Genomic DNA, 18525 nt, shown 5'->3' with positions numbered 1-18525 from the left:
TTACCATTATGTTTACATTACAACATAACCTGACACAAAAGCTTGCTTTCTGTATTTTGCACGATGATAAATTGCATTTTAAGAAATTAACTGCAAAGTCATAAGGTATATCAGCAAGAGTGCGACTTGCTACAACATGGAAATAATATGTGTTTTTGTTTGGTTGGTAATGTATTTGCTGTCCATGTATTTCTCTTTACGAGACATGAATAACTGTGTAATGAATTCATAAGCACAGCATCGTGTGAAGAAAAAGACAATGCTCTTGAAAAATGAACTCCAAGTATAATTAATAGTATGGAATGTGGGCACCCACCAGCAGAAACATAATTTGGTGCCTATATGATCATTATTATTAGGCCTTAGCCTATTGTTGTTATTTTACTACATTATCATGTAAATCTACTGCAAAAGCAGTCAATTTAACTGATAGGTGAGCCATAGTCGATCAGTCGGCACAGATTTCTAAAATGAGGGATGGGCCACAAATCCGTGAGTACAGTTTACAAAACTGTGGGAACAGATTGTGAAAGCGTGGGCACGGATTTGTGGGTACAGATTTAAAAATCGAAGGTACAGTTTATAAATCTGAGTGCACGGATTGGAAATGAACCAGCTTTGGGGGGGTCCAGCTTGCAAAAGGTTGAGAACCCCTGAACTATATAAACTAACTTCACAATTTTCACTTGCTCTGTTATAGCAGGATATTTTCTTCAGTAAATGCATTTATATACTTCATGTTCTTCAATATCTTAATGTTCGGCAGAAGAGAGAATTGAATCGTGCAAACTTTCTCGTGGGAAATGAATTGTAGTTTCTCTAAGTTTTAAGGCATGTGATTGACTGTTTGCTTCTGATGTCACACTTACATGTGCATGCGCCCCATGAACTCTGGATCAAAGCTTGAGTTGACAGAGCAAGTTGATGATCAGCGTCATGGTACCAACAAAACTGGATTGGATTGATTTGGTTTTGTCAACTCAAAATTCTTCAACTACTATCATTGTACAGGCCCCTGATAGCTCTGATTTAACTTGACTCAAAGCATGTGACTGAACTTGCTTCAGTTACTATTTTGCAAAAGTTTTCTCATTAAATTTATATGAATTTATAATCAAATGAATCATTCTATTCAAATAATCACAAACAATGATATAATGTGCCTCCAGAAGAAGGTTTTAGTTACATATGTTTTGCAGAGCAGCTGTCAGTTTTAGTAGTTTCAGGAATTTTTCTTCCCAAAAAGTAAATAAATCACACAGATCAGGTTTTGTGAATGCTTTAATAAAACAAAATACAAAGACAAGTAATTGCAATGAAAATAATTGAGCAAAGTTTATACTTAAGCATTTTAATCATGTGATTATTAGCAAGCTTTAATGCATAAGGCCTGATTTGAGATCCAACTAAAATCCTACAGGTTTATCCATTTTCCATAAGCGCTGTTGTATTTATTTGAGAAAATGTGAAATGATTCAAGTCTGGGCATGTCTTTAACCAGCACACCATTTCTTGAGCTGAAAATGTCAGCCAGAGGGGAAGCCATTGGAGAAGGTTTGTGTTCATTACACTGTGGGCCATTTAGACTGGGAGCACATTTCACTTCATAGGTAAAAAAGAAGGTGCCATATTTAAAAACACAAGTGTCATGCACAACTCCACTTCTAAGATCAAAAGAGCATGTACCGAGGAGATCGTTGTTCCAGTAGCTGTCTGCATCATAAACTTCAAAAGTTAGTTTATTGGCCATGCTGATCTTAATAGGACCAAAATCAAATGTTTCTGGCCAACGTGGATTGTCATTATCATCAATAGTCTCAGTGCGCTTCTTTTGTGTGTCATATTTAACTAATACAAAACCATCTGTTTCAGTACGTACATCTCCATACAGACCTTTAGCTCTGAGATTGTAGACTTTCAGGGTGGCAAGTCCTTTTGCAGCTGGACAGCAATTAGACTTTATAATTCGACTGCTTTCACAAACACAAGCACATCGGTCTCTTGCACTGCACTTCCTGCCAATCTTGCAAGACTCAGAGCAAACCTTCATGAGGGCATTTTCAATTATGTATTTTTCAACAGCTCTCTTCAGTCCTTTCCTGGCAGGGTGTTTTGTGCTCAGTAAGAAATGGAGGGGTTTCAGAGAGTAGTGCACAATGTCAGGGAGGCTCTTCAAAGACTCAAGCCAGTTTTTAAGGGAATTTGGATGTGATGAACCAGAAAAAAGAAGATCTTCACCATTTATTTTTCCTCCGATAATCTCTGTCTCGCGCTCACTGAACATGGTGCTGAACTTTTGATTTGTGCCCATCTTCTTCTTCTTTTCTCGACAAAAATGTGACTCTACCTTCACAGTTGCTACACTGTATGAACCAGAGGCTTCTACATCCAAACAGTCTTTTACCGCAGTGTCTGTAAGCCCACTCACTGTTGCCTGACAGGTTTTGATGGCTGTTATGGCTTTCATTTTCCCCCCTAACTTGACACCTTTGATATAGTGAGTGCCATATGTGGTGATCAGGTTGCGGTAGGCGTCTGGATCGTAGGATGCAGGGAGTGATTTGATTGCTTCAAGAAACTCTGCATGAAGGGGAGGCTTTTCAGCTACACGATAACTGTAAAGAAACAGTTAATACCTTTGAATTCAGTGAGATCAAAGAGGGAGCAATTTACAGTTAAAGTTTTCATTTCTTTTCATAGTCATTTTATGAGGAAAAACAAGCCAGCTCTCTCACCTGTAAAAGCTGCATGCAACTTCATGTTTGGTGAAACTGTATTTGTCTTCTTTGGATTTTGTCATTGCAAATTTTGCTTCCCTGGAATGAGTGCTTCCGACTGCAGCTCCAGCAGCCTTCACATCTAAACCAACTTTCCAGCCGACTGAGAGTGCTGATGATGAATCATTGACCAGTGCTTCACTTGATTCAAAGATCTGACTGGAGACTTTCATTGAACACTTTGGCAAAGTCCTCCAGAACACCACTGCTGCTGGTAGCTTCTGTTTTATTCTATTCATGTAATTGTTTTTGCGCAATTTACAAGTGCTGTTTCCTAAATCCCATTTCTCCATGTTAATCACATAAGATCCTTTTCGCTCCATGGTCACAACATCAAATCCCTCTCCAGCAAGATTGTACCCCGGAACAAATGGAGCATCTTCACACTCTTTTGATGCACCTGCGTCGTCCTCTCCAGAAATGGTCATGAGAAGCAATGCCCAGAAAACAACAAGGTAAACTTGGAAGTGCCCCATCATCTGTAATGAGATAAGAAATTTTCCATATTTCTGTCAAATCATTATTGGTGTGAAAATTAATATCACAATAGCCTAGAATTGTAACAATAACACCTTCATAAAATTTGCAATATTGTTATTTTTAAAACAAATAACATTTTTTTTAAAAAAATGAAAAAGCATATTAAAATGTAATTTTCTCTTTAAAATCATAATATGATTAATTGAATTATTTTTTTCAGTTACCTACTATTAAATGTACTGCTGAGATCATCAAAAATGAGTCATGGAATAAGTTGCCTCTCTAACCTGTATTTTATATGGCAGCTGTGTCGCTGTGGGTGTGAAAGGTTTGTAGTGCAAATGATATGCAATCACGTGGCTATGACAAATCTAATATTAGTTTAACACATTGCCTTGGCCTAAGATGAGCATTAAGTACAAGTTATCAGATGTGTCAATAACCTTTGAAAATGGATGGCAGTGTTACAAAGAAGACGAACATCTATGCTTAAGTGTTGCATTTTAAAAGATGCTCTGGTTTCTTTCTGAGAGGTGGCAATAAATAAGATACAAATTATCTGTATATCTACTATTCCTTTACATTATAATTTTAATTATTTAATGCTAATTCATGAACAAACAGGTACACTGGCTAAGATTGTTTGAAAACAATAAAAGAAACTGCTGGCAGTGACAGAGAGGCTAATAAAATAAAAGTTCCTAGTCAATGATATTCTTGCCTTGACCCATAGTCTGGTAAACACCAGTCTACCAGTGACATCAGGGGTCCTAAAGGTTTGACGATGTGATGTCACAAGCAACTGGATACCATACAAGCATGATTCTGAGATGGTTGCAGCAGGCAGAGATGAAACTTCCCACACTGTCTAGTTTGTCAGCTCAATATAAGGAGCACCACTCCTAACATTGTTTGATTTCTCTAGTGATGAGGAAGTCACCAGGGGCCAAATAAAAATGGCAAGCGCTTCCTGAAATGATTGGTTTCAACTGACTGGCACTACAGATTTGGGTGCTGCACCAATTTACCAGGAAGTGAAGTTGATACAATAGCTGCGAAGGCCAATTGTGTCAAGGCTGTCCCACTTTCAAGGCTCCTTCAAATGTGGCCTCGAATTGTTTCCCTTCAGTTTGTGAACCCTGTTTTGTTTTAAGACAGTTTAATAAAACTTTAAATAAAGTTCAGTACAAAAATTACTGCCACTCATCAACAGCAGCTGTCACAGTTGCTAGGTGACAAGAACAATCCTCCGTAGGCTAGACCTTCTCATTTAACAACGCTTGTTCCGAACTTCGTGACTGTTGAAGGCATTGCCTTTGAAGTCTGCATCTTTTGAAGGATGCAGCCTTTGATTTGGGAAGCAGCTAAAGAGTACTTTCAGGAAAAATCTAATTACAGGATTTTCCCTCTTCCTGTTTCGCTTTAGGTGGAGTGTGCCTTTCCTCTGATACCTGGCTATAGAATGAGCTGGGGGTGTGGTTGCTATTCCCTCCTTAGATCCCTGACAGCCCATGCTGAAAAATTCAGCATTGCTGATCACCAGCATAAGGTATGTATGCTGGTGACTTAATAGAATGGCACAGAAATATAGTTACATCACTACACAAAAATAATATATGGCTTATTAAGTTAATGACTAAAAGGCGTTTACTGTACATTCAATTAATCATTAATTACTAGGTTATTTTTGTTTATTTATAGCATAAATGTGTATCTTTCAAATGTTGGTATCACTTTACAATAAGGTTCATTAGTTAACATTAGTTAACTACATTAGTTGACATAAACTAATAATGAACTGCACTAATAAGCATTTATTAATCTTTGTTAATGTTAATTTCAATATATACTAATACATTATTAAAATCTTGTTAACATTAGTTAATGCACTGTGCACTAACATGAATAATAAACAACTGTATTTTCATTACAGGACCCTTAAAATGTGAAGTTAATCATTAATTACTTATGTGTTCGTTCTTAACCAATGCTTAATTGCGAACAAGTTAATCATTAATTAATGCTTAACTAATGCATTATTCTGGACCCTTAAAATAAAGTGTTAGCTTTATTATTATTACTGTAATTACACTGTTGACCCTTCCCCTAACTCTTAATCCACCGTTAAACCTACCCATACCACCAAACCTATCCGCTTGTTAAGTCGTGACGTAAGGAATGCCGTTTCTGGGTCCAGGCCCCGGCTCGTTTCACTTTGATGGCCGTTTATGAGCGCTATTTATTCATATTAAACATTTATCATTTTAAAGTTAAACATTTAAAATACTTACAGTCTACACAACAGTCTCTGTGCTCAAAGCGTCACAGACATTAATATATTAACGATTTATAAGATGAATCACTAGCCACGTTTACATGGAGCATTGTAATCGGTTTAAAAGTCCAATCCGAATGAAAATGCTCCATATAAACACCTCAGTCGGAATAAAAATGCCCAAACCAAATGAAATTGTAATCGGTTTGAGAGGGGTGGGATAAACCTTTCTATAAACCGAACAAAATAAAAAGTCTGCCATGTAAACGAGTTAAACCGATTACTTTGCGTCTACGTCATCACATCAGGCGGTCAGGGGTCGTCAGAATGCAAAATGTCGGCGGCAAAATTAAACTGGAGTAAAACTGAAACAACACATTTATTAAATACACTGAAAGAACTCAATGAATCATTACTACGGACCTTCATCCATACGCTTCTGCTTTACGGAGGAGGGAGGGGTAGTATTGAGATGCTACTTAGAGATGCACAACAACCAAACAGGTCAGCTTCCTGTTCCCGTCTTTTCCTCATACCATCCAGCAGTAATATGCTACAAATTTCACTCTGTTGATTGATTAAGAGCAACACTTTACATAAAAATAGCGCGCATAAGAAATAACAGGACTCCATGTTGACAGGAATACAAGGCGGCAAACAGGACATAAGCTAATGTGCGCATGTCACAAAGTCATTCAGATTGAAAGCGCCGGTGCATGTAAACACCATATCGGATTAGATAACATCTCATGTAAACACTCCACCGAATCTTTCAATCGGAATGACAAAAAAGTGTACATGTAAACGTGGCTACTGTCTGGCCATCTGGGATTTTGGTATGGAGATAAAGGTTATGATTATAATTTTTTGGTAGTATTACACCACATCATGTGTGTATATTAGCACCATTTGTTGTTTTCTTGTTGTATGAGATAGAGCGTTTGGACCCTGAAGCGCTGCCGCGTGACGTCAGACTTAACCACCGAATTCCTAATCTTACCCATATCCCACCTCAGTAGCAGCAAGAGCCCAATGTACATTTTACTTATTTTTTTTATGTAACCCTGTTCTTACAATAATGCTTGCATACAAAAATCTGGCCTATTCACACTCCACCCAGGAAGACATTCCACCCATCTTGGTTAACCACCTACCAACAAGAAAGACCATGCTGGTAAACCATCTCTACTTGAGAACAGCATGACTATGCTGGTCCATTAGCTAGAACAGCACTATACCAGCACTAACTTTGACCAACAAGGCATTTGTGCTGGTTTATGCTGGATTTTCAGCAGGGCGCTGTGGTTTAACTTGACCCAAAGACCTTGCCACAGACACTATTTCACAAAAAGAGAGCCTCACTAAGTGATATTTAACAAAATAATTTAAATGATTTTATTTTCAAATTAGTCATTCTATTCAAATAATCATGATGATATAGTTGTCACATGCACACTTTCGACTCTGCCCCACTTACAGGGTGCGTCTTAATCATCTCCCTAATTCAGTAGTCAGGGCACTGATCAGGGAGTCTGCCATTTTAAAGGCTGTCTCAATCACAAAATCCTATCAGTGCACTGAAATGTTCACTCCCTAATAAGTCCCACAATGCACAATGAAAACCAGTCAGCATCGATGCTCACTGTGTTCCCTTAACATCTGAAGCGCAAAACATAAATCATGTGAGCCAACTCACTACACATAATGACACATGATAGATGTTTTTTTTTTTAAATGCAAAGCATTATTTAATTATATTTCAGCATAAATATACATAGACAGGTAATGAACATAATCTAGTTAACATTTATAATTTATTTATAGCTGAAATGTTGCACGTATATGTAACAAGTATTTGTCATAATGTACTTTAAATAATATTGTAGTGACTGAGACAAATCAGACACATAATTATTTGTTACATTTAACAAATAAGCTTTAAAGCTCACTCTTAGTAATGAACCATCCCCCGAAAAGAGCCACTAGAGCAGAAGGCCTCAGTCACCAGGACTACCATCAGATAAGAAGCCCGTACACACATAAAAATTTTGTTTCATATTGCTGTTTCGTCCAAATGGATCTGGCATTTTGGGAGCCTGAAACTGCTAATTTTTGAAACCGGGTCCCAATCTAAATCTGAAAATGGCACCCTTGCATTTTCGTGTGTATAGCCAATCTGTATATTTTGTGAAATTATGATGTCATCACCCCACGTCTTGACACCACTACGTCACAAAACAGCAACAACAACAACAATGGCGGACCACATACTTGTGTTCATGCCGCAGAAGCTACTGAGCCTATTAGCTTTACTAAAGTAAATCTTCATTACTAAGCTTTACTAAAGTTTGTATACAGCGCGCAAGGTTTATGCGCATGCTCCAAGTCCACACGAAGCCAGAGCTTTTCCTACCGATCTTTTTTTTTTCTAAAAAAAATTCCGTAAAAAACGGCGCCGTCTCAAGAAATATCTGCATTCACACGAAACCACTGAAATGGACTCAAAACGATGTAGTATACATGCCAGACCAGTATGTGGCGCTGTAATTCTGCCACAGAGATACACTAAAAACGGAGACTGGGGCCCATGGTTGCTTGCAGGCCTTGACCACAGCCTGCTATGTCTTCACTCTCCGCCCGGGAAAGTGAACTCTCCCAACAGAGTCAGACTGTAATGTCTTTATTCCAACTCAGAAGAAAACTGCAACTTTACCATCACTGACCCTGTTTTTTTTTTTTTTTTTTTTTTTTTTTTTTACAATATTATGTATGATTTGTAAACGATTCGTTAGAAGCAGTTTGAAGAATCAGTCTCTCTAAACCCCTCCTTTCCGTGAGCCTACACTGCTCTGATTGGTCAGATGGCCCAATCCTTTGTGATTGGTCTACCGCGCCAACCGCGTGCCGGAAACGAAATGCCCATTGCCATAACTGAATGACAGCTATCAATTTGCAAGACATTGTATACAATCATACAGTCCGATGATGAAACGTCTGAAATAGTCGATCAACCAGAAACTGACTGGAGCAGGACGTTTCTTTATGGTAAGTGTCACCTTAGTTTGCGTTATTTCTAAGATGTGATAGCAGCGTCACTGTTATACTTTATGTATGTGCACAGAATGCCAAGCAAAGCTGAAAACCTCTAAACAAAAGATTAGGCCAGATGTGTACACAGACTTTTTCGCCATAACTATTAACAAAGTAAAAAATGGCTAGATCATTGTTTGTCATTACAATGCATCTTAACATCCTATTACAATACAGATAGAGCTCCACTCTATCGTAATAATAAAAATGCAGAGGAAAAAAAACAGTTTGTTTTACAGCTATGTAAGTGAACCGGGCCCACAGCTATGTTGTAAACTCCCATGTTAGCCGAGCACAAACATGAATAGCTGATAATGCATTATACTTTGTAAACAAAAGTCGTGCTCCATCCTTGATCATTACCCCAAGTAATAAGATAGACAAGCTGAATTAATCGACAAATTTTTAGACAATACTGGACCCACATCTGAATAGCAGAACTACAGAAACGTGAGTTAGCCGGTTAGCAGGAGACATACAGACTAGGGTGTACGTTACAAAACATAACATACAAAACTACGAATTTTGAACGATCGCTAGAAAATATAAACAGTTATTAATCATACTTACAGGTTGAGATTCAGAGGAGCAAGCTGGTCCAAATAAACTGGGCATTGATCCATATTTTAAGGCCACGCGTTTTGTGAATCATGCGTTTAACTCCTTGAGGTTTGAGAAGCAATAAAATGACGGGAACACTACAAAAGATTTTACTGCTGTGGTGTTCTTGAAAAAATGAATTGTCCCAGGTGTCTGTGTGCGCAATAAGTGGGCGGGCAATATGCTATTGTTTCATCTTGACATCACAACGAAACGGATTGGGATTCATTTTACAAACGACTTGTTTAATTGACTCAGAGTCAACTCTTACTTTTGAAAGACAACTTTATATATGGTGCACTTTCAGATTTAAAACTTTGCAGGATGTTTTCATTCACTTAGAGCTGTGTTACACACTACATGAAAGGTAATTTTTAAAAAATCCATAATAAGGGCACTTTAATATATTGTATGTATTCTAGGATATGCAGGAACAATACATTCAGTAGGTTCTACACTACCGATCAAGTCAACCCCCTGAATATTTATTTTATTTCAAATCATTTTAGCTAACCATATCCATAGCTAACCATATTCATTAATATTCATTTAGAATATTGTAATGAGGATGCTGAAGCCATGTTAGAATCCATGTGCTGAAGTTTAATAAGAACAGTCCAAAAAAAGGATTGTGAAGCCAGGCAAAGGGTCAAAACCACAGTAAAAACCACAGTCCAATAGGCAAACAGGCAAAGGGATAATCCAAGGGCAGAAGTCAATAAACAATGCAAACAGGCAGCCAAGTCAAAGGGGTAATACAACAAACACTAATCAGGCAAATGGTCACACACAAGGTAAACAGACAATGGATACAGAACATTCTGTAAGGCAGTGGAGCTGGCAATACTTCGCAAGGCCTGTTTGGTCATGCCATGCTTGAAACGTAGAGGGAGCAGCACACAGTCAGAATTCAGGTGAGGGCTCCCTCTGCTGGCATGGCATTACAAATATAGACAAACCTTATAGTAATTGTCTAGATTGGAAGTATGTTTAATCTGTCCTATATTAAACCATTCCTTTTTTGTTTTCTATTAAAAAATAAAAAAAACAACAACACAACTTGCCATGTCTATAATTCAAAGTGACATCAAAAACCACAAATGCCTTTACTCTAGGGCTATAAATGTCACAATCAGCTGCTTGGTCAATATTTAGTAGAACGAAATAACTCCACATGGTGTTTCTTTGTCTCTGTCATTCAGAGTGCTGTCGGTCACAGGCACTGCGCTGTAAAAAATTATTTTTGATTTGTTATCACAACTTTTCACAAAACTTGTCAAATCAGCTTATGTTGTTCACATAACATACTATTTTGACATTCTGTTGAATAAACTAAACTAATAAATCTCTTTCTTTGCATCAACTCAAATTTTCAGTTCAAATGATGTTTACAGTGTGATTGTGTTTTTGATCATGTTTTCAATCTATGTCAATGTCATATTCATGCCAATCTAATGCCACACCCACAATAATGTCAAATGAAAATAACATTTTCTAAAGTATGTCTTCTCGTTCCATTTTCACTGGAGGAAAACAACTGTACTGTATGCTTGTTTCCGCCAGTGAATAAAAAATAAAAAAGGTAATTGCGGCTTTTTATCTAACAATTCTGATTTTTTCTCGCAATTGTGACTTTACATCTCACAATTCTGCCTTTTTTTCTCAAAATTGTGATATAAAGTTGCAATTCTGACTATTTTTTATCACTCATTTCTGAGAAAAAGTCAGAATTGCGATATGTAAACGCACAATTGTAATTAAAAAAAGTCAGAATTGTGAAAATTGTAAAAAGTCACAATTATCTTTTATTATTTTTTTATTCCAATGGCAGAAATTTTCCATAGAAGTGTGAAAGGGGGAGAATGCAGCACTTTACAGTGGATGGGAAACCATGTTGTATTGCTCCCGCATCACATTATGCACATATCTCTGCTTCTGACACTGCGCTGCTACAGACTGAAGAACTTGCTGAATAAAGCAGACAAGACGGGGAGGAGCTGAAGCCTGTCGCTGTTTTCATATTAGTTTTAAAGGGGGCTGAGGTGATCACAAATTTGTGCTGGAGGGCCTAGCAGCAATAGACCTGAAGGACACATACTTCCATGTCTTGATTCTACCTCGACACAGACCTTTCCTTCGATTTGCTTTCGAGGGTCAGGCATATCAGTACCAGGTCCTCCCTTCTGGCAGTCCCTGTCACCTTTCATCTTTATGAAAGTCGTGGAAGCTGCCCTTGCCCCATTAAGGGAAGTGGGTATTCGCTTTCTCAAATATCTCAATGGCTGGCTCATTCTAGCTCTTGAGATCTGTTGTGTGCACACAGGGACCTAGTGCTCAGATACCTCAGACACACCGTCTAGCCCAGGTAAAACTGTGGGCAACTGGTCGGGCATATAATAGTAATAATAATAATAATAATAATAATAATTCGATACATTTATATAGCGCTTTTCTTAGAACTCAAAGCACTTTACATGGAAGGGGGGGCATCTCCTCAACCACCATCAATGTGCAGCATCCACCTGGATGATGTGACAGTAGCCATATTGTGCGAGAACGCTGACCATACACCAGCTTATTGGTGGAAAAGAGACAGAGTGATGAAGCCAATCAGTGTATGGGGATGATTAGGAGGCCATGAAGGACTGAGGCCAATGGACTAATTGGGCCAGAATGCCGGAGTAAACCCCTACTTTTTTTCGAAGGACATCCTGGGATTTTTAATGACCACGGAGAGTCAGGACCTCGGTTTAACGTCTCATCCGAATGACGGTGCTTTTTGACAGTATAGTGTCCCCATCACTGTACTGGGGTGTTAGGACCCACACAAACCACAGGGTGAGCACCCTCTGCTGGCCTCACTAACACCTCTTCCAGCAGCAACCTAGTTTTCCCAGGAGGTTTCCCATCCAGGTACTAACCAGGTTTAGCTTCAGTGGGCAACCAGTCTTGGGCTACAGGGTGATATGGCTGTAACGCTTGCACACAGTGTCTTTCCCCTCCCTGAGGTGATAACATGTGCTTCTGTTTACGTGAGTTCCCTAGAATGGTGAACCCTGAATATACACTGATCAGGCATAACATTATGACCACTAAGAGGTGAAGTGAATAACACTGATTATCTTTTCATCACGGCACCTAGTGGGTGGGATATATTAGGCAGCAAGTGAACATTTTGTCATCAAAGTTGATGTTTTAGAAGCAGGAAAAATGGGCAAGTGTAAGGATTTGAGTGAGTTTGACAAGGGCCAAATTGTGATGGCTAGATGACTGGGTCAGATCATCTCCAAAACTGCAGCTCTTGTGGGGTGTTCCCGGTCTGCAGTGGTCAGTATCTATCAAAAGTGGTCCAAGGAAGGAACAGTGGTGAACCGGCGACAGGGTCATGGGCAGCCAAGGCTCATTGATGCACGTGGGGAGCGAAGGCTGGCCCGTGTGGTCCGATCCAACAGACGAGCTACTGTAGCTCAAATTGTTACCTACTATAGTTGTTTTTATAGTTACCTACTATAAAGCATAAGTCTGTTTTGACAAAGAATTTCAACTCAGCGGCATTTAAACTGCACCAGAATTGATTAGCCTGCATTGGTTGAAAAAAAAAAATCCCAATTGCAGTATTGCTTAACCTGTTTCTGATGAGTAAATCTCAGTGCAGTGTTATATGAAATGTAGATTTTGGTGATGCTCACCTTTCTGCAGCTTTCTACAGTGTAACCACCTCAGAAATTATAGTTAAATTGATGTAATTCATCTAAACATTAGCTGCATCTACAAGCATAGCTACCTGGTGACCAAGACTGTGTTTCACTCCTGAAAGGAACGTCAGTATTCATGCACAAGACAGACGTAACTATGTATGCTTAAACAAGCTTTGATTTTTGAGCTTTGATTCATCAATTTTATGAGCCAGCTACAAAGGTAATCTAAACGATTGCTCTGGCATAGTTTTGAGCACCACTAATAAACGCAATCTAATAGGAAAGTTCTCCCCTTCCTTTTTTTTCTCTCCCTCTGTTTCATTTGTTCAGAGATCAAGCCTGTTGTGAGCCATCATCAGGAGATTCTGAGAAATAATTGACCATAAGAACCATCTTCGGTCATTTATTGAATCTCGGCTTATGCCTTTCAAGAAACATTCTCAAAACCACGCAAACCTTAGCATCCTAGCATCCATAGCTAAGATCGTGAGCATAGAAGGCACGCTTCACTAGCGAGCTATGCCTGAAACAACAAGCTGGATGTTATATTCCTAGCTCATCCACTGCCTATGAATTCTTTAGGGTCATGCATTAGTTCCTCACCCTTTCTCTCACCACAAGTATGTCAAAATGTTGCAGATGCTCTGCTTAACCTCCCAGACGGGAGACCCAAAAGACTGACAAGCCATCATGGCTGCTGACGACCGACAGCACCAGAGCCAAACGCAACTGGACAATGAGAGGAGAGGACCAACGACAAGCCAGAGTTACAGCCACACTGGGCTGATCAAGAGTATCATCTCCATAGCCGAGCTCATGGAGCTGAAAACAGAAGGTAAACAACCTCACATAACAGATCAGAGTCCTGCAAGGAGCAGACATGTGATCAAAGCCTCACAGACCAGCACAGAACTGTCACCATGACAACAGCACAGGTACCAGCCAAGCCCTGGGAGAAGTCATGGAAGACAGCACCCTCAACCTGCAAATACCACAGGACAACTGGACGCGTCTGCCTCAGAGTAACAGAAGCTGTGGACACGAGCAAAACAGCTCCCTGAACACGACTCACCCGAAGAATACAGTGAAGTACAAGCTTCCGACTCCTTGCCCAACAGAGCTCAAGCAAGCTCATGTTGGCACTGCCACAAAAGCAGAGCAACACTCCAACCTTCAAACTTCTTGTGACTTTTGTTAACAGAGGCCAACAAACACCTGCTGACCTCCTGCCACCTGCACTAGATCAGTCTGAAACCCTTTTCATGCTACACAGTGCCCTAACCACTTCCTGCAACCACCAGCAAACATCTCACCCAAACTAACTGACTTTGGGGTGACAGGTGACAGACTGTTAAGGCACTGGCTGCCTCGACGCCTGCAGCACCAGCTTAGAGACCTGAGCTTGTCTGCTGTCTACATCAACCGCCATGGAACGACCACCACTCCAGGAGAGACATACAACCAGAGCCCATCACGGCCTTCCAGCCTTGTGTGCCAGTGGTGTGTCTGATCTTTCGGCACCTTCAACGTCGCTCGCTTTTGCTATAAGAGGTACAGCAACGATCGAAAGGGGGGATTATGTAACGACTGAGACAAATCAGACACAATTATTTGTTATATTTAACAAATAATTGTTTAAAACTTACTCTGGGGTCTGTCCCCATCCCAAGAGAAGACCAGCCTTAGTTTTATTGCCCTGAAGTATGTGTGTGTTGCCACGTGGAAAAGCAGAGACAAAGAGACACATAGAAAACTCTCAAAACAGACTTTCCTGCATAGGCTGTTCTATGAATGAACATACATATCCATAGGACATGGCATCCATGATTACTGTTTGTGTATTATCTCTGGTTTTTGAATTCAGTATTGTTATGCATAATTTTATGATAAGAACCAATGGTTAACGTAAACTCACCTATACCAAGTTTGGTGTCTATGAGTTTGTATTTTGAAGATTTGAATGTTCGTGTATAGGGTGTCGATATCTGTGCAACATATCCGTATTACAAAAATCTTTAATAGTTTCTTCAAAACAACTTAACCAGTTAACGTGCAGATCCCCTGCTAGAGACACAAAGGATCGTAAACTTTCCTGTCGGGAGCTCATGTATCATTGGTCCACTGACCCAGAGGGGGAATGTCCAGCACCAGAGGTTAAAAGCCAGTGCACAGTGTTCCTCCCTCTCTCTCTCTTGTTGATCTGACCAAAACTGCAATTTTTATGATGAATACTGATGATTCTTTTCCTGGTTTTTGGTTTCTTCGTAGCTCCTACTGTTTCGCACTTCCGGTTTCACTCTATCATTTATCATTTTACATGTTTATGTGTGACTTGTGTGTATGTATGTTTGTGTTTGTTAGTTAGCTATGTGTTCGTGATTTAGTTAATAAAACTTGTGCACAATACATATTTGGTTCTGACTCCCGTCTGTGAATAGATTGCCTTTTAAATGATCAGTAGTACCGTACTATAAGAATGTTGTTTCCCATAACCTGGAAAGGAGCATTTCTTAGAATTAATAAACAATTAACACTGAGTGTTCACTGGATGAACAGGTTAATTGATTGTAATATTAATTTTATTACATTAAGTTAATTTTATTAACTGATCCAAATATTCATAATTATAACTAGTCATGATTAATTATCATATTTATTTTGAGCTAATATCGCTACAGTTTCCTCTTAAACACAGTCGGTTACGTCTTAAGTAAATGTAAACACTGAGAAAGAGTGTCTGTATAACAGTATATTGGGTCCGAGGGTAAAGGAGCAGCAGCCTAATAAATCTGCTGCAGTCATTAATGTTAATCAAACAACAAAAGACAAAGATAAAATCACTCACTGCTCTTGAATGAATAAACTGCAGTTTTAATAAGGACAAGTCTATTTTAATGTATACAGCAGTGTTATTTTACATTTGATTACTTTATTCAATGTCTGTTGTAGGCTATTATCGGAATACCACTGTAAGTTCATCTTCCTGAAAAATCTAAAGAATTATTTAATTTGTATTTTTGTTCTGTTGTATTTTTTGTCACTTTTCTTTGTCATTTAGTTTCTTTGTTCTTATTGTATTACTGACTGTTTACTTGTCTTCTGTAACTGTTTTGAGGACTTTTACTTACATTAATTAACCTAGTATTCGTTTTTTCTGAAGTACTGATAATTGTGAAATTTCACTGACATTTAAAATAACTCATATCATGAAATAAAACTTTGATCATATCACCCACCTATAATCATGTTAAATAACTGTGATTTCAATATTGAGCAAAATAATCTTATGATTTTGCCAAAATTGAGCAGCCCTATAGTTTTAAGAAAATTTCTTCCCAAAAAATAAATAAATCACACAGATCAGGTTTTGTGAATGCTTTAATAAAACAAAATACAAAGAAAAGTAATTGAAATAAAAATAAGTGAGAAAAGTTTATGCTTAAGCATTTTAGGCATTTCAAATTATTAGCAAGCTTTCCAAGATTATGGCTTTAATGCACAAGGCCTGATTTAAGATCCTACTAAAATCCTACAGCTTTATCCGTTTTCCACAAGCGCTCTTGAATTTATTTGAGAAATTGTGAGCTGATTCAAGTCTGGGCATGTCTTTAACCAGAACCCCATTTCTTGAGCTGAAAATGTCAGCCAGAGGGGCAGCCATTGGAGAAGGTTTGTGTTCATTACACTGTGGGCCCCCTAGACTGGGAGCACATTTCACTTCATAGGTAAAAAAGAAGGTGCCATATTTAAAAACACAACTGTCATTCACAACTCCACTTCTAAGATCAAAAGAGCATGAACCGAGGAGATCACTGTTCCAATAGGTGTCTGCATCATAAACTTCAAAAGTTAGTTTATTGGCCATGCTGATCTTAATAGGACCAAACTCAAATGTTTCTGGCCAATTTGGATCGTTATCATCATTAATAGTCTCAGTGCGCTTAATTTGCGTGCCATATGTGACCGATACAGCACCATCTGTTTGAGTAAATACATCTCCATACAGACCTTTGGCTCTGAGACTGTAAACTTTCAGGGTGGCAAGTCCTTTTTCAGCTGGACAACAGTTAGACTTTATAATTTGACTGCTTTCACAAACACAAGCACATCGGTCTCTTGCACTGCCCTTCTTGCCAATATTGCAAGGCTCAGAGCAAACCTTCATGAGGGCATTTTCAATTATGTATTTTTCAACAGCTCTCTTCAGTCCTTTCCAGGCAGGGTGTTCAGTACTCAGTAAGGAATGGAGGGGTTTCAGAGAGTAATGCACAATATCAGGGAGGCTCTTCAGAGACTCAAGCCAGTTTTTAAGGGAATTTGGATGTGATGAACCAGAAAAAAGAAGATCTTCACCATTTATTTTTCCTCCGATAATCTCTGTCTCGCGCTCACTGAACATGGTGCTGAACTTTTGATTTGTCCCCATCTTCCTTTTCTGTTCTTCACAAAAATGTGCCTCTACCTTCACAGTTGCTACGTTGTATGAACCAGAGGCTTCTACATCCAAACAGTCTTTTACCGCAGTGTCTGTAAGCCCATTCACTGTTGCCTGACAGGTTTTGAAGGCTGTTATGGCTTTCATTTGCCCCCCTAACTTGACATCTTTGATATAGTGAGTGCCATATGTGGTGATCAGGTTGCGGTAGGCGTCTGGATCGTAGGATGCAGGGAGTGATTTGATTGCTTCAAGAAACTGTGCATGAAGGGGAGGCTTTTCAGCTACACGATATCTGTAAAGAAACAGTTAATGCATTTGAATCCGGTGGGATTAAAAAGGGGAGCAATTTACAATTAAAAATTTCTTTTCATAGTCATTCTATGAGGAAAAACAACCCAGCTCTCTTACCTGTATAAGCTGCATGCAACTTGATGTTTGGTGAAACTGTATTTGTCTTGTTTTGATTTTGTCATTGCAAATTTCGCTTCCCTGGAATGAGTGCTTCCGACCGCAGCTCCAGCAGCCTTCACATCTAAACCAACTTTCCAGCTGACCGAGAGTGCTGATGATGAATCATTGACCAGTGCTTCACTTGATTCAAAGATCTGACTGGAGACTTTCATTGAACACATTGGCAAAGCCCTCCAGTCTACAACTGCTGCTGGTAGCTTCTGTTTTATTCCATTCATGTAACTGTTTTTGTGCAATGTACAAGTGTCGTTTCCTAAATCCCATTTCTCCATATTGATCACGTAAGATCCTTTTCGCTCCATGGTCACAACATCAAATCCCTCTCCAGCAAGATTGTACCCTGGAACAAAGGGAGCATCCTCACACTCTTTTGATGCACCTGTGTCGTCCTCTCCAGAAATGGTTATGAGAAGCAATGCCCAGAAAACAACAAGGTAAGTCTGGTAGTGCCCCATGATCTGTAGTGAGATAATTTAAGAAAGAAAATTTCAACATTGTTGTGAAAATTAACATCACAATAGCCTAGAATTGTAACAATAACACCTTCATAAAATTTGCAATATGGTTATTTTTAAAACAAACAGCAAAAATAAAAAAGCATGTTAAACAGTAATTCTCTTTCAAAACATACTATGATTATTTGAATTTTTTTATAGTTACCTACTATTAAATGTACAGCTGAGATGCTCAAAAATG

General features: G+C 38.8%; 3 protein-coding genes across 5 annotated transcripts in view; 1 reads left to right on the top strand and 2 right to left on the bottom strand.

The window, feature by feature from the left end:
* Positions 1–1263: 1263 nt before the first annotated feature.
* LOC127500559 (perforin-1-like) lies at positions 1264–18505 on the bottom strand. 3 transcript variants are annotated; one of them, XM_051871782.1, is made up of 3 exons: positions 18490–18505; positions 2736–3256; positions 1264–2615 (listed from the first exon to the last, which is right to left on the bottom strand). In XM_051871782.1, exons 2-3 carry the CDS (start codon positions 3254–3256, stop codon positions 1415–1417), a joined length of 1722 nt encoding a protein of 573 aa, XP_051727742.1. In that variant the 5' UTR covers positions 18490–18505; the 3' UTR covers positions 1264–1414. The 3 variants fall into 3 exon arrangements, with proteins under 3 accessions (XP_051727742.1, XP_051727741.1, XP_051727740.1); XM_051871781.1 differs by lacking the exon at positions 18490–18505 and adding an exon at positions 3482–3578; XM_051871780.1 differs by lacking the exon at positions 18490–18505 and adding an exon at positions 3486–3572.
* LOC127501304 (perforin-1-like) lies at positions 4828–17655 on the bottom strand (the record flags this gene model as incomplete). Its single annotated transcript, XM_051873254.1, has 1 exon — positions 4828–17655. A coding segment is annotated over one exon (1206 nt), but the record flags the coding sequence as incomplete, so codon positions are not given.
* The window catches only part of LOC127500562 (uncharacterized), a 52417-nt gene continuing 51775 nt past the window's right edge, over positions 17884–18525 (top strand). Inside the window, exons 1-2 of the mRNA XM_051871788.1 lie at positions 17884–18022; positions 18116–18263. The gene's annotated coding sequence lies outside the window, so the exon portion shown is untranslated. The remainder of the gene's footprint in view (positions 18023–18115; positions 18264–18525) is intronic.

Source organism: Ctenopharyngodon idella, chromosome 19 (assembly GCF_019924925.1).
Source record: "Ctenopharyngodon idella isolate HZGC_01 chromosome 19, HZGC01, whole genome shotgun sequence".
NCBI classification, from domain to species: domain Eukaryota; kingdom Metazoa; phylum Chordata; class Actinopteri; order Cypriniformes; family Xenocyprididae; genus Ctenopharyngodon; species Ctenopharyngodon idella.
Note: the sequence above shows the minus strand (reverse complement) of the source record. Positions and strands in the feature narration are given on the sequence as shown.